At 44.4% G+C, this 16,176-nt stretch overlaps 1 protein-coding gene across 1 annotated transcript; it reads right to left on the bottom strand.

The window, feature by feature from the left end:
• Positions 1-1,102: 1,102 nt before the first annotated feature.
• LOC149442100 (olfactory receptor 6B1-like) lies at positions 1,103-2,251 on the bottom strand. The gene has a single exon (XM_089656516.1). It carries the CDS (start codon positions 2,235-2,237, stop codon positions 1,299-1,301), a length of 939 nt encoding a protein of 312 aa, XP_089512642.1. The 5' UTR covers positions 2,238-2,251; the 3' UTR covers positions 1,103-1,298.
• Between the last annotated feature and the right edge of the window lie 13,925 nt (positions 2,252-16,176).

The raw sequence follows: 16,176 nt of genomic DNA, 5'->3' as shown, positions 1-16,176 counted from the left end.
TGGAGAGGATCTGCCAAGAGGAGTGGGCCAAAATCCCTCCTGAGATGTGTGCAAACCTGGGGGCCAACTCCAGGAAATGTCTGACCTCTGTGTTTACTGCAACTCCCTCCTCACTGGCCTACCTCACCACAGGCTATCCCCACTTCAGTCGATCCTGAATACGGCTGCCAGACTCATCCACCTTACCAACCACTCAGTGTCCTTCACCCCCCTCTGCCAATCCCTCCACTGGCTTCTGATTGCCCAACGGATCAAATTCAAAATGCTAACCTTGCCGTATAAAGCTGTCCATAATACTGCCCCAAACTACATCACTGACCCAATATCCAAGTACCATCCAAAACGCACTCTCCGCTCCTCACAAGACCTTCTTCTCTCTAGTTCCCTGGTCTCCTCCTCCCATGCTCGCCTCCTGGACTTCTCCAGGGCATCACCCATCCTCTGGAACTCCCTACCCCAATCCATCAGACTATCACCTACTCTCCTCTCCTTTAGGCACACCCTGAAAACCCACCTCTTCAGGGAAGCCTACCCCGCAACCTGCTAATTGCCGATCTCCTCCACTCTTCCTACCACTCCATCCCCCACAGCTATCTCCTCCTGTACCACCATCCCCCCCTCCTAGACTGTAAGCTCCAAGGAGCAGGGCCCTCGAATCCCTCATGTATTGTATTATTATTGTACTGTCTCATGTATTGTCTCCCATTGTAATGTACATGGCCACCAAGTACTAAGTCATGTTTTGTGAAGGGGATCAAATCCTTCTTTCCCTCATGAACATGCAGATCAGTCATCATTTGTTAGACGCATTTCTGCTGAATTTGTTGTTGCTATTCTGTCTCTCAGTGTTACAATACACCGAACATTCGATTTTTAGACCGATCATTTCTCTGTGAGTGGGCAAACATTCAACATCAGCAGGGGAGCAAATACGCATTTCCTTCACTGTATATACATATATATATACAGTATATATATATATATATATATATATATATATATTGAATACGGACAAAATTGTAGCATTTCAAATATATGGTAATATATTTGGGAAGAATATTTTTTAAATATATTTCATATATATTTTTCTTTCATGTGGGTAGTAAAGGTAAAAGTTAGGCGTAGGCTGGTTGGGCCTGTTCTCCCCGATTGCTGGCAAATTTTACACGGCATTATCATCTAGGCCTCCTACAGTCTTGTATCAGAACACAAGTGCCCAAACCACCCCACATTTGACCACTCGCCTGTTTGCGTAGCATTTACATGTATGTGTCTCTGCAGTCACAAACGCTTTGTTGCTATGAACTAAACACCTTCCTAACAACTGTTTTCAAAGTGTTTTTGATCTCTTGGGTTCTAAGGCAATATATCATTGGACTGGCAACATGAGGCACAAAGGTATACAGGCAAATCAGAAAAACATTGAAGTCTACGTTGGAGATCAACTGGAACTGGTTATAGGTGTAAACGGCCAGCCTGGGGATGAAGTAGAAGAAGATGACGAAGCAATGCGTAGTGCACGTGTAAAACAATTTCTGCAGATTCTCGGAGCGGGTCATCAATCGAATCTTCCAAACTATGATTATATAGGAGAAGATAATAAAAGAAAGTGGGAGGAGGTGAACGACCAAGGCAATGATAAAAACGATCCTCCTGGTCATCAACGAGTCCACACAGGACAGGATGGAGACTGGCGTCAGGGAGCAGAAGCAGTTTTTTACTTTGTTTGGCCCGCAGTAGGGTAACTGAGCCCCCATGATTGCAATGCATAGCCCAATCATGGCTGAAACCAACCAAAAAATTAGGCAAATGACCAACAGAAGTTTGTTCGTAATAATGGAACAGTAATGAAGAGGTCTGCAAATGGCAACAAACCGATCCACAGCCATTAACATGATGATCAACGAATCCAGGGAACTGAGATTGTGAACGAGAAACATCTGAAGGAAACAGGCAAAGAAGGACAGGGACTCGTGTCCGAACCAGTACTTGGCGATAATTTTCGGCAAGGTCGCCGTGTCAAAGATGAGGTCAGAGAGGGCCAGGTTTCCAATCACCATGTACATTGGCTGGTGTAGGTGTTCTTTTAGAATGATCAAACCTATCACCGTGGTGTTGGAGAAGAGAGCCACATTGTAGAGGAAGAAGAACACAACCGATACAGCAGCTTGATATCTTTCCAAGAGACCCGGGAATCCAACAAGAACAAACTCGTAGACGCTGGTTTGATTGGCCATTGAGTTGTTGGAAATCTTCCATAGGTGAATCTATAGCAAAAAGACAGCAAAGATAACTCATAAATACCATCTCTACGAAATGCTGAGAGATTATGCAAAGACAAATATTCCATCTTTGTGTCTATGTTTGGTGGATCTACAGTAGATGGACTGGCGTCTTCTGCAATCAGACTGACTATGTAACTATGTTTGACACCAGGGCTGGATCTATCCTATCTGATCTGGGGGTGCAGTAAAAAAAAGTCAGGGGGCATAATGTCTGCACTGTGTGTGAGCCACTTACAATCTGTTACATGGTGCCACCACCTGGGAAACAATATTACACAGAACCTGTGCCTCCTTATATCAGATGTCCCTATAAGAGTCCCCCTTTACATAATGACTACTCATCAGAGTGCCCCTTTACATCAGGTGTCCCCATAAGAGTGCCCCTTTACATCAGGTGTCCCCATAAGAGTGCCCCTTTACATCAGGTGTCCCCATAAGAGTGCCCCCTTACATCAGGTGTCCCCATCAGAGTGCCCCCTTACATCAGGTGTCCCCATAAGAGTGCCCCCTTACATCAGGTGTCCCCATCAGAGTGCCCCCTTACATCAGGTGTCCCCATCAGAGTGCCCCTTTACATCAGGTGTCCCCATAAGAGTGCCCCCTTACATCAGGTGTCCCCATCAGCGTGCCCCCTTACATCAGGTGTTCCCATCAGAGTGCCCCCTTACATCAGGTGTTCCCATCACAGTGCCCCCTTACATCAGGTGTCCCCATCAGAGTGCCCCCTTACATCAGAGTACCTCTTACACTAATTGTTCCCATCTGAGTGCCCCCTTACATCAGGTGTCCCCTTCAGAGTGCCCCTTTACATCGGAGTCCCTCTTACATTAATTGTCCTCATCAGAGTGCCCTCCTACATCAGTGTCCACATCAGAGGGCCCCCCTTACAATAGAGTCCATTGTATAACAATTGTCCCCATCACAGTGCCCCCTTACATCAGGTGTCCCCATCAGAGCACCCCCTTACATCAGTTGTCTCCATCAGAGGGCCCTCCTACATCAGTGTCACCATCAAAGGGCCCCCCTTACTATAGTGTCCCCATCAGAGGGCCCCCCTTACTATAGTGTCTCTAATAGAGTCCCTCTTACATCAATTGTTCCCATCAGATTGCTCCCTTAAATCAGGTGTCTCCATCAGAGTGCCCTCTTACATCAGAATCCCTATCAGAGTGTCCCCTTAAATCAGGTGTCCCCATCAGAGTGCCCCCTTACATCAGGTGTCCCCATCAGAGTGCTTTCTTAAATCAGGTGTCCCCATTATATCAGGAGTCCCCTTCAGAGTGCCCCCTTACATCAGAATCCCTATCAGAGTGTCCCCTTAAATCAGGTGTCCCCATCAGAGTGCCCCCTTACATCAGGTGTCCACATAAGAGTGCCCCCTTACATCAGGTATCCCAGTCAGAGTGCCCCCTTACATCAGGTGTCCACATAAGAGTGCCCCCTTACATCAGGTATCCCAGTCAGAGTGCCCCCTTACATCAATTGTTCCCATTAGAGTGTCCCATTACATCAGGTGTCCCAATCAGAGTGCCCCCATCATAGTGCCCCCATACATCAGGTGTTCCCATTAGAGTGCCCCCTTACATCAAGTGTCCCAATCAGAATGCCCCCATCAGAGTGCCCCCATACAACAGGTGTCTCCATCAGAGCACCCCCTTACATCAGATATTCCCACCAGAGTGCCCCCTTACATCAGGTGTCCCCATCAGAGGGCCCTCCTACCATCAGTGTCCCCATAAGAGGGCCCCCCTTAAAATAGTGTCCCTAATAGAGTCCCTCTTACATCAATTGTTCCCATCAGAGTGCCCTCTTACATCAGGTGTCCCCTTCAGAGTGCCCCCTTACATCAGAGTCCCTCTTACATCAATTGTTCCCATTGGAGTGTCCCCTTACATGAGGTGTCCCCATCAGAGTGCCCCCTTACATAGATTTTCCCTATCAGAAAATGTTTTTTTTTTTTCATTTGCAAATAACTTTGCAATGCTTTGTGACAAATACATTTTAGTGTCAGAGATACTATCATATCATAAACTGAATACCAGTCAGTTACAGCAAAACCACTTCCGAAATAAGTCAAACAACAAATACTATTCAAAACCAAGAAATAAACATAACTTTTTTTTTCCCGTCTATTTGTCTAAAGAATACATAGAACATACAAAATTTAATGAATTAATTTAAATGTACATTTATTAAATATTTTATACATTTTATATTATTGCACAACAATATTGCCCCTCCCCCCCAGAAATATTTATATTAAAAATAATATCACTTTGTTATTTTAACACTTACGCCACCAGAGCCGTTTTGGCATTTTATTTTTTTTTGCACACGTGTTTAAAAAATGAATTCAGTCCTGAAGATGACACAAAACCCTCCAAACCTGAAGATGACACAAAACCCTCCAAACCTGAAGATGACACAAAACCCTCCAAACCTGAAGATGACACAAAACCCTCCAAACCTGAAGATGACACAAAACCCTCCAAACCTGAAGATGACACAAAACCCCCCAAACCTGAAGATGACACAAACCCCCAAAAGCTGAAGATGACACAAAACCCCCCAAACCTGAAGATGACACAAAACCCTCAAACCTGAAAATGACACAAAACCCCCCAAACCTGAAGATGACACAAAACCCCCCAAACCTGAAGATGACACAAAACCCTCAAACCTGAAGATGACACAAAACCCTCAAACCTGAAGATGACACAAAACCCCCTAAACCTGAAGATGACACAAAACCCTCAAACCTGAAGATGACACAAAACCCTCCAAACCTGAAGATGACACAAACCCCTCCAAACCTGAAGATGACACAAAACCCTCCAAACCTGAAGATGACACAAAACCCTTAAACCTGAAGATGACACAAAACCCTCAAACCTGAAGATGACACAAAACCCTCCAAACCTGAAGATGACACAAAACCCTCCAAACCTGAAGATGACACAAAACCCTCCAAACCTGAAGATGACACAAAACCCTCAAACCTGAAGATGACACAAAACCCTCAAACCTGAAGATGACACAAAACCCTCCAAACCTGAAGATGACACAAAACCCTCCAAACCTGAAGATGACACAAAACCCCCCAAACCTGAAGATGACACAAACCCCCCAAACCTGAAGATGACACAAAACCCCCCAAACCTGAAGATGACACAAAACCCTCAAACCTGAAAATGACACAAAACCCCCCAAACCTGAAGATGACACAAAACCCCCCAAACCTGAAGATGACACAAAACCCTCAAACCTGAAGATGACACAAAACCCTCAAACCTGAAGATGACACAAAACCCCCTAAACCTGAAGATGACACAAAACCCTCCAAACCTGAAGATGACACAAACCCCTCCAAACCTGAAGATGACACAAAACCCTCCAAACCTGAAGATGACACAAAACCCTTAAACCTGAAGATGACACAAAACCCTCAAACCTGAAGATGACACAAAACCCTCCAAACCTGAAGATGACACAAAACCCTCCAAACCTGAAGATGACACAAAACCCTCCAAACCTGAAGATGACACAAAACCCTCAAACCTGAAGATGACACAAAACCCTCAAACCTGAAGATGACACAAAACCCTCCAAACCTGAAGATGACACAAAACCCTCCAAACCTGAAGATGACACAAAACCCCCCAAACCTGAAGATGACACAAACCCCCCAAACCTGAAGATGACACAAAACCCCCCAAACCTGAAGATGACACAAAACCCTCAAACCTGAAAATGACACAAAACCCCCCAAACCTGAAGATGACACAAAACCCCCCAAACCTGAAGATGACACAAAACCCTCAAACCTGAAGATGACACAAAACCCTCAAACCTGAAGATGACACAAAACCCCCTAAACCTGAAGATGACACAAAACCCTCCAAACCTGAAGATGACACAAAACCCCCCAAACCTGAAGATGACACAAAACCCTCCAAACCTGAAGATGACACAAAACCCTCCAAACCTGAAGATGACACAAAACCCTTAAACCTGAAGATGACACAAAACCCTCAAACCTGAAGATGACACAAAAACCTCCAAACCTGAAGATGACACAAAACCCTCCAAACCTGAAGATGACACAAAACCCCCCAAACCTGAAGATGACACAAAACCCTCCAAACCTGAAGATGACACAAAACCCCCCAAACCTGAAGATGACACAAAACCCCCCAAACCTGAAGATGACACAAAACCCTCAAACCTGAAGATGACACCAAACCCTCCAAACCTGAAGATGACACAAAACCCTCAAACCTGAAGATGACACAAAACCCCCCAAACCTGAAGATGACACAAAACCCTCCAAACCTGAAGATGACACAAAACCCCCCAAACCTGATATGTTTTCTGAAAGCGGACACCCCTAGGGAATAAAATAGCGGCAGTTCAAATTTTTTATGTCACGTGATATTAGCAAATTGCAAAATTTCAGTTAGAAAAACACGCCAAGGTGAATTTTAGGTCAAAACAAACGCAATCAATTACCCAAATTTTTGGCAAAATATAAAAGATGAGGTTGCAACGAGTAATTAGATTCCCAACGTGCCAGATTTTAAATTTGTGTGCGCCCGTGAAATAGCGACAAATGTGAAATGTGTTTGGGTCCAACTTTATTTTTTTGCACATTTTTTAGTTTTTTTGTGCTTAACGTTTTTTTTTCATCACATAGTGGACGTAAAATCCTCTATGTGTTGATTTTTAGGTGACGGGTTCTCTTGCATGCAGGGTCTAAAAGAGCCCCAGGGACGCACAATAGAAAACTGTTAATTTTTATTTTTTTATTTTTTTTTGTGTATACGCTTCAATTTTTCAATAACTTTTCCAGTCTGCCAGACCTGCACGCAATATCCAGCAATAGGGGCGACAGGGGCTGATCTGTGTCCGAGATTTGTGAACACCAAGAGCTGCACTGGCATCTGAGCTAGGAAAAATCAAACAAAAATGTAAATAAAATGACCCCAGAACCAATTAAAGGACATTTTTTTCTCAGTACATGGGCCCTTGGACGAGTTTGTTCCCTGTCGGTATAAGGGGCCACAAATACCTTGTAGGTAGAACTCCACTCACATCTCAGAGCATCAGCAGAGCGTCACACCAGAGGGATCCCTATAGAGCCGATCCCCATCCCTCTATATATACACCAGGCCGACTCTGGTGACTCAGCCCCCGAGGACCTCCACTGGGTTCTAATTGCTCATTAAAGGGAAATCAAAGTGTGACTTCAGTGAGGACGTGGTTGGGGTTATTCATTACCAGCTGAGTTATTTATATTGTAATGGTTACATTGGTCCAGCTTGACACAATGTAACTATGTACAATCCCGGCCAAAAATCTTGCCCCCGCCCAGGGGTGGACTGACCATTTGGAAACTCGGGCACTCCCCGAGGGCCCGGGGGTCAGTTGGGGGCCCCATGAGATGCCCCTGGTACCTTTTTCATAGGCTTTTTTGAGTTTGGGCAAGGACACAGGGGCCCCATGATCCCCTATTGCCCGGGGGGCCCCAGTCCGCCCCTGCCCCCGCCCCTGCGGTTCTGTCAGATAACCGGTTGACCCAGAAAATTGCTGCCATAACAAATGTTTTGAAATTCTCATGTTTATTTCTTTTGTTTGTATAGCTATGACACAAAGCAGTGAAGGAACAAAAAAGCCTTGTGCATTGTGGACCCTGGGCATTGCATTGTGTAGGAACTCCTACTCACTCATACCCTGGGCATTGCATTGTGGAGGAACACCTACTTGCTTAGACCCTGGGCTTTGCATTGTGAGGAAGTGACTTCTCACTCACACCCTGGGCATTGCATTGTGGAGGAATGCCTACTCACTCACACCCTGGGCATTGCATTGTGGAGGAACGCCAAATCACTCACCTCTGGGCATTGCATTGTGGAGGAATGCCTACTCACTTAGACCCTAGGCATTGCATTGTGGAGGAATTCCTTCTCACTCAGACCCTGGGCATTACATTGTGGAGGAACGCCTACTCACTCACACCCTGGGCATTGCATTGTGGAAGAACTCCTACTTGCTTAGACCATGGGCTTTGCATTGTGAGGAAGTGACTTCTCACTCACACCCTGGGCATTGTGGAGGAACGCCTACTCACTCACACCCTGGGCATTGCATTGTGGAGGAATTCCTTCTCACTCAGACCCTGGGCATTGCTTTGTGGAGGAACGCCTACTAACTCAGACCCTGGGGATTACATTGTGGGGAGGTGCCTACTCATTTAGACCCTGGGCATTGCATTGTGGAGGAAAGCCAACTCACTCAGACCCTTAGTATTGACTTGTGGAGGAATGCCCACTCACTCACACCCTGGATATTGCATTGTGGGGAGGTGCCTACTCACTTAGACCCTAGGCATTGCATTGTGGAAGAATTCCTTCTCACTCAGACCCTGAGCATTGCATTGTGGAAGAATTCCTTCTCACTCAGACCCTGAGCATTGCATTGTGGAGGAACGTCTACTCACTCAGACCCTCAGTATTGAATTGTGGAGGAACACCTACTCACTTACATCCTGGGCATTGCATTGTGGGGGAACGCCTACTTACTGAGACCCTGGGCATAGCATTGCGGAGGAACTTCTACTCACTCAGACGCTCAGTATTGAATTGTGGAGGAACACCTACTCACTCAGACCCTGGACATTGCATTGTGGAGGAACACCTACTCAGTCAGACCCTGGGGATTGCATTGTGGAGAAACTCCTACTCACTCAGACCCTGGGCACTGCATTGTGGAGGAAAGCCTACTCACTCACACCCTGGGCACCTCATTGTGGAGGAAAGCCTACTCACTCAGACCTTGAGCATTGCTTTGTGGAGGAACACCTACTCACTCAGATCCTGGGCATTGCATTGTGGAGAAACTCCTACTCACTGAGCCCCTTCGCATTGCATTGTGGAGGAACGCCTACTCACTCAGTTCCTGGGCATTGCATTGCGGAGGAACGCCTACTCACTCACAGACAGGGGCTTTTGGAGTGGAATAGGGGCTAGCCTTCTACCCACTGATCATGCCCCAAGGAGTAGATCGACGACTTTTTCTGCTTCTCCCGGCCAGAGCATGGAAAAGAGCTTGGTTCAGCCTCCGATCCCACGGAGAGTAGATCCGTTAGTGATGTTGGATATTAACGTGATGAAAGCCAAATCCGACACCTTCCACGCAAAACCCCCCAAAATGGGCCGGACAAAAATGAATGTCATCTTCTGAAAATTGTAAGAAATAATAACCTTCCAAGTTTGCGATGCTGCCGTAATTTGTTATTAAGCTCCCCCATGTCCATGACCAGATCTTTGTGTTCCCGTGTCCACTTCTCTAATATAAATAAATAAAGCTTTACCAAAGCAGACAACTTTTGCCTATCCTTCGAACAACCACATCGGGCGCCTCTTCCAAATGAACTACCCAAGGGGCCCTCTCTACCAATGTCTCCTTGAGAGCAGGTCTAACCTTTGTCCTTCAGTGAAGGACCGACATTCCTTTTGTGACTCGTGCAAGCCTAGACAAATGTCTTCCAACCCAAGAATCTCAGGGAGATACCTCCACATCTCTAGACAGCCTAACATACCTCATTCAGTCATTGTGGGCCCAACAGGAATATTTTGAGAGCCACTTGAGTTGAGAGTCTTCCTCCTGTCTCTCGACTGCCTTTGAAGCCCAGTCTGGGTGTGAGGGTTTCTTTTCACAGCTTCCTTGGTTATTCAATTATCTCTTTCCTATGAGATAGAGCGGGTGTGGGGAGCTAGTGAGAGGTGAAGTCAAGACCGATTGGAGCCCGGTGGGTGGAGCAGTACCAGGGGAGCAGCCATTGTGGAACGAGAACTTTAGGCCTTGGCAACCATCATTGTCTCTCCCGACATGTTGTCTTTCCCAGTTTAGATATAACAGCTTCCCGCAATGGTTGTTAAGGAAGCGGCAGGTGCCAGCACCCACCTCGTCCTTAGAAACCATCATTGTCTCTCCCGACATGTTGTCTCTCCCGGCATTAGATACGACAGCTTCCCGCAATGGTTGTTAAGGAAGCAGCAGGTGCCAGCACCCACCTCGTCCTTAGAAACCATCATTGTCTCTCCCGACATGTTGTCTCTCCCGGCATTAGATACGACAGCTTCCCGCAATGGTTGATAAGGAAGCAGCAGGTGTCAGCACCCACCTCGTCCTTAGCAACCATCATTGTCTCTCCAGGCATGTTGTCTCTCCCGGTATTAGATACGACAGCTTCCCGCAATGGTTGTTATGGAAGCGGCAGGTGCCAGCACCCACCTCGTCCTTAGCAACCAGTGACCTCACCTGGCCCTATTCATTTACTGGTTGGTGAATAGAAAAAAATGTAGTGGGGGTTCATTGAGTATCATGCAAAAACAATACCACAAGGTCCCAAAACCTATTTTTTAGGATTTTAGGAGGGAAACCACAATGACACCATGAGACTACACGATCAATGTACATCCTATGAATGACACCATGAGACTACATGTTCAATGTATATCCTATAATTGACACCATGAGACTACATAACCAATATAGAGCTTATGAATGACACCCTAATACTTCATGACCCATGTACATCTTATGAGTGACACCATGACACTGCATGATCAATGTACATCTTATTAATGACACCATCAGACTACATGATTAATGTACAACCAATGAATGACACCATGAAACTACATGATCAATGCACATCTTACGAATGACACCGTGAGACTACATGAAAAATATGCATTTTATGATCTACAGAATGAGACTACATGACCAGTGTATATGTTATGAATGACACCGTGAGACTACATGACCAGTGTACATCTTATGAATGACACCGTGAGACTACACGATCAATGTACATATTATGAATGACACCATGAGACTACACGATCAATGTTCATCTTATGAGTGACACCATGAGACTACACGATCAATATACATCTTATGAATGACACCATGAGACTACACAATCAATATACATCTTATGAGTGACACCATGAGACTACACGATCAATGTTCATCTTATGAATGACATCAGGAGACTACACGACCAGTGCACATCTTATGAATGACACCATGAGACTACACGATCAATGTACATATTATGAATGACACCATGAGACTACATGATCGATGTTCATCTTATGAATGACACCATGAGACTACACGATCAATATACATCTTATGAATGACACCATGAGACTACACGATCAATATACATCTTATGAGTGACACCATGAGACTACACGATCAATGTTCATCTTATGAATGACACCGTGAGACTACATGACCAGTGTACATCTTATGAATGACACCGTGAGACTACACGATCAATGTACATATTATGAATGACACCGTGAGACTACACGATCAATGTTCATCTTATGAGTGACACCATGAGACTACACGATCAATATACATCTTATGAGTGACACCATGAGACTACACGATCAATGTTCATCTTATGAATGACACCAGGAGACTACACGACCAGTGCACATCTTATGAATGACACCATGAGACTACACGATCAATGTACATATTATGAATGACACCATGAGACTACATGATCGATGTGCATATTATGAATGACACCATGAGACTACATGACCAGTGTACATCCTATGAATGACACCATGAGACTACATGACCAGTGTACATCTTATGAATGACACCATGAGACTACATGATCAATGCAAATCTTAGAATGACACCATGAGATTAGATCATCAATGTACATCTTATGAATGACACCATGAGACTACACGATCAATGTACATCTTATGAATGACACCATGAGACTACACGATCAATGTACATCTTATGAATGACTCCGTGAGACTACATGATCAATGTACAACCAATGAATGACACCATGAGACCATGACACCATGCTGCATACAGAGTGCAGAGTTCAGGGGTGCCCCCTTTTTCCACAAATTATCTCCTCCCCAGGGGTGGACAGACCATTCGGGTACTCGGGCACTGCCCGAGGGCCCAGGGTCAGTAGGGGGCCCCATGAGATGCCCCTAGTACCTTTCATAGGCATTTTTTGGGTGTGGGTTTAAGTGTGGGTGAGGACATGGGCCCCATGATCCCCTTTTGCCCAGGGGCCCCATGAGTTGTCAGTCCTCCCCTGCTCCTCCCCCAGTACATTGCTCCTCTCCCACTCCCAAATTCCCCTCCTTGACAGTACCTGACAGAGAACTGCGGCTACAGAAGAGCAGCCTAGGTTACCCAGGAGGAGAGTGTAGTGCAGCTGCGGGGCATGTGGGGCCCTGGGCACAGGCTTCAGGATTGGTTGCCACCAGACAAGCACCAGGTTCCAACAACCTATCTATGCAGAGAGGCAGAGCACAGTTGAGATCACTCCACAGCCCGAAGTAGAGGAGCATGATCGGCCAATGCAGCTGCCGGATCCTTCCGCTGTTGGCTCCAGCCTGCTTCTATTTAGAAAGAACCCCAACTGGCTCCAAACCTACCGGGGTAAGTGGCTGCTGGGGCCGCATCCAGCTGTCCAGGGGTTCCTTCTCACACTTGCCGAGCCAACATTGCCTGAAAAGAATGTCCTCTGAGCTGTGAAGCCTGCAGAGCTGAAACCGAGAGGTCAATTACCCCAGAGTATATCCCCCATTACAACTACGTACCCCCCATCATAAATCCCCCACTCAACTACTATAATTACCCCACAGTACTTCCCCCTGCCCCCGCCACATTAAAATGATCCTGTAACTCCTCCCTCTCCCAATTATTAATGCCCAACATTCCCCTGACCTGTTATAATTGCCCCTCAATACCCCCTTCCCCCTTATAATTGCCCCTCAAAACCCTCTTCCCCCTTTTAATTGCCCCTCAACACCCCCTTCCCCCTTATAATTGCCCCTCAACACCCCCTTCCCCCTTATAATTGCCCCTCAACACCTCCCACCCCCTTATAATTGCCCCTCAACACCCCCGCCCACTTTGAATTGCCCCTCAACACCTCCCACCCCCTTATAATTGCCCTTCAACACCGCCGCCCCCTTATAATTGCCTTTAATACCCCCGCCCCCTTATAATTGCCCCTCAACACCCCCTTCCCCCTTATAATTGCCCCTCAACACCCCCTCCCCCTTTTATAACACCTTACATATCCTCTTCTGTTACATATAATACCCCAGCAGCCCCCCCCCCCTTCAATTATCTCTACCCTCCCCCACACAATTGTAATTCCCTACAGCCCCCCCCCCTTCAATTTTAATTCTCCTTTACCCCGCAATCTCACATTGCATACAATTCCCTTGCACTCCCCTCCCCCAGGAGGGTCTCTCACTTGGCTGACATCACTACATCCAGCTCCAGCTAGTAAACAACTGGCTGTAACCAGCGCACGCCATGACATCATTACATCCAGGAGGAGGAACGAGCCAAACGTCCTGCAATGGGGGGGAGGACCATTCATGTTCTTCCTCCTCAGAGGTCACCACCCCTCCTCTGGTGTTATTGCCACCTTATTCCTGTCATAGCCCAGAATATACCTACTTGATGGTGTCATCCAGCTGCGGTCCACCCCCAGCCCCCCGTCCAGGAGGTCCTGCTGCTCTGACCCATGCCAAGACATCTGGCCAGGGGACCTCCTGTCTCCCAGGTGGAGCCCTAAACTACAGACAGGCCCTTGATTATCAAGGCGGTGCGCACCTGAACACTGAGCCTGCAGGTCTCCAGTAAGACCCAAGACATTGGGTTAGAGGCTTCTTCCCTCCCAAAGGTCTCCAGACTCTAGGGTTGGCCCCCCACCCCCATAGCGAAGCCACTGAGGTAGATAGATAGATAGATGATTGATAGATAGATAGATAGATAGATAGATAGATAGATAGATAGATAATAGATAGATAGATAATAGATAGATAGATAATAGATAGATAGATAATAGATAGATAGATAGATAGATAGATAGATAGATAGATAGATAGATAGATAGATAATAGATAGATAGATAGATAGATAGATAGATAGATAGATAGATAATAGATAGATAGATAGATAGATAGATAGATAGATAGATAGATAATAGATAGATAGATAGATAATAGATAGATAATAGATAGATAGATAATAGATAGATAGATAATAGATAGATAGATAGATAGATAGATAATAGATAGATAGATAGATAGATAGATAGATAGATAGATAATAGATAGATAGATAGATAGATAGATAGATAATAGATAGATAGATAGATAATAGATAGATAGATAGATAATAGATAGATAGATAGATTATAGATAGATAGATAGATAGATAGATAGATAGATAGATAGATAATAGATAGATAGATAGATAGATAGATAGATAGATAGATAGATAGATAATAGATAGATAGATAGATAATAGATAGATAGATAGATAATAGATAGATAGATAGATAGATTATAGATAGATAGATAGATAGATAGATAGATAGATAGATAGATAGATAGATAGATAGATAATAGATAGATAGATAGATAGATAGATAGATAGATAGATAATAGATAGATAGATAGATAGATAGATAGATAGATAGATAATAGATAGATAGATAGATAGATAGATAGATAGATAGATAGATAGATAGATAAATAGATAATAGATAGATAATAGATAGATAGATAGATAATAGATAGATAGATAGATAATAGATAGATAATAGATAGATAATAGATAGATAATAGATGGATAGATAGATAATAGATAGATAATAGATAGATAGATAATAGATAGATAGATAGATAGATAATAGATAGATAATAGATAGATAGATAGATAGATAGATAGATAATAGATGGATAGATAGATAATAGATAGATAGATAGATAGATAGATAGATAGATAATAGGTAGATAGATAGATAGATAGATAGATAGATAGATAGATAGATAGATAGATAGATAATAGATAGATAGATAATAGATAGATAGATAGATAGATAATAGATAGATAATAGATAGATAGATAATAGATAGATAGATAGATAGATAGATAATAGATAGATAGATAATAGATAGATAGATAGATAGATAATAGATAGATAATAGATAGATAGATAATAGATAGATAGATAATAGATAGATAGATAGATAGATAATAGATAGATAGATAATAGATAGATAGAAAGATAGATAGATAGATAGATAGATAGATAGATATATAGATAGATAGATAGATAATAGATAGATAGATAGATAGATAGATAGATAGATAGATAGATAGATAGATAGATATTCCAGAGGCTTCACTCAAGTTTAGGGATTCTAATGAGTTCAGTCCATCTAGGAAACAAAGCTTAGGTCTTGTTGGCACAATTTAATGTAAAAGGAAAGTAAAGGTTCCACAAAACAGTTGCCCTCCTACCATCACTTAAAACACAAAGAAAAATGACATCTCCTGGCTTCCTCCCACAGCACTGCAGCTTAGGCCTCAAACCTAGGCCTAGGCCAGACGGTCTCCCAGCACCACTGTGCATTTGTACAATGACATACCTCTCTCTCGGCTCTCTTGGCTTTCTTGCAGCTCCCTGCTGCTCTGGCCCATGCCCAGACCTCTGGCCAGGGGACCTCCTGTCTTCCAGGTGGAGCCCTGAACTACAGACAGACCCTTGATTATCACCTGAACACTGAGCCTTCTGGTCTTCAGAAAGACCCAGGACACTGGGTTAGAGGCTTCTTCCCTCCCAAAGGCCTCCAGACTCTAGGGGTTGCCACCTCATCCCTTTAACACCGAACACATATGAATTACACAGGTGTAGAAGAGGCGTTGTCAAATGCTAACACCCCCAAAACATACTTACCCAACTTCTGAAAAAAAAAAAACATTTCCCAACACTCCCTCCACCAATAGAAGGAGACCACAC

Source organism: Staurois parvus, unplaced genomic scaffold, assembly GCF_062004578.1.
Source record: "Staurois parvus isolate SC_StPar_1 unplaced genomic scaffold, SC_StPar_1.0 ptg000913l, whole genome shotgun sequence".
Taxonomy (NCBI): domain Eukaryota; kingdom Metazoa; phylum Chordata; class Amphibia; order Anura; family Ranidae; genus Staurois; species Staurois parvus.
Note: the sequence above shows the minus strand (reverse complement) of the source record. Positions and strands in the feature narration are given on the sequence as shown.

Bases quoted from the DNA above. Each gene is read 5' to 3' on its own strand.
- LOC149442100 (XM_089656516.1), bottom strand. From the start codon at position 2,237: ATGGCCAATCAAACCAGCGTCTACGAGTTTGTTCTTGTTGGATTCCCG.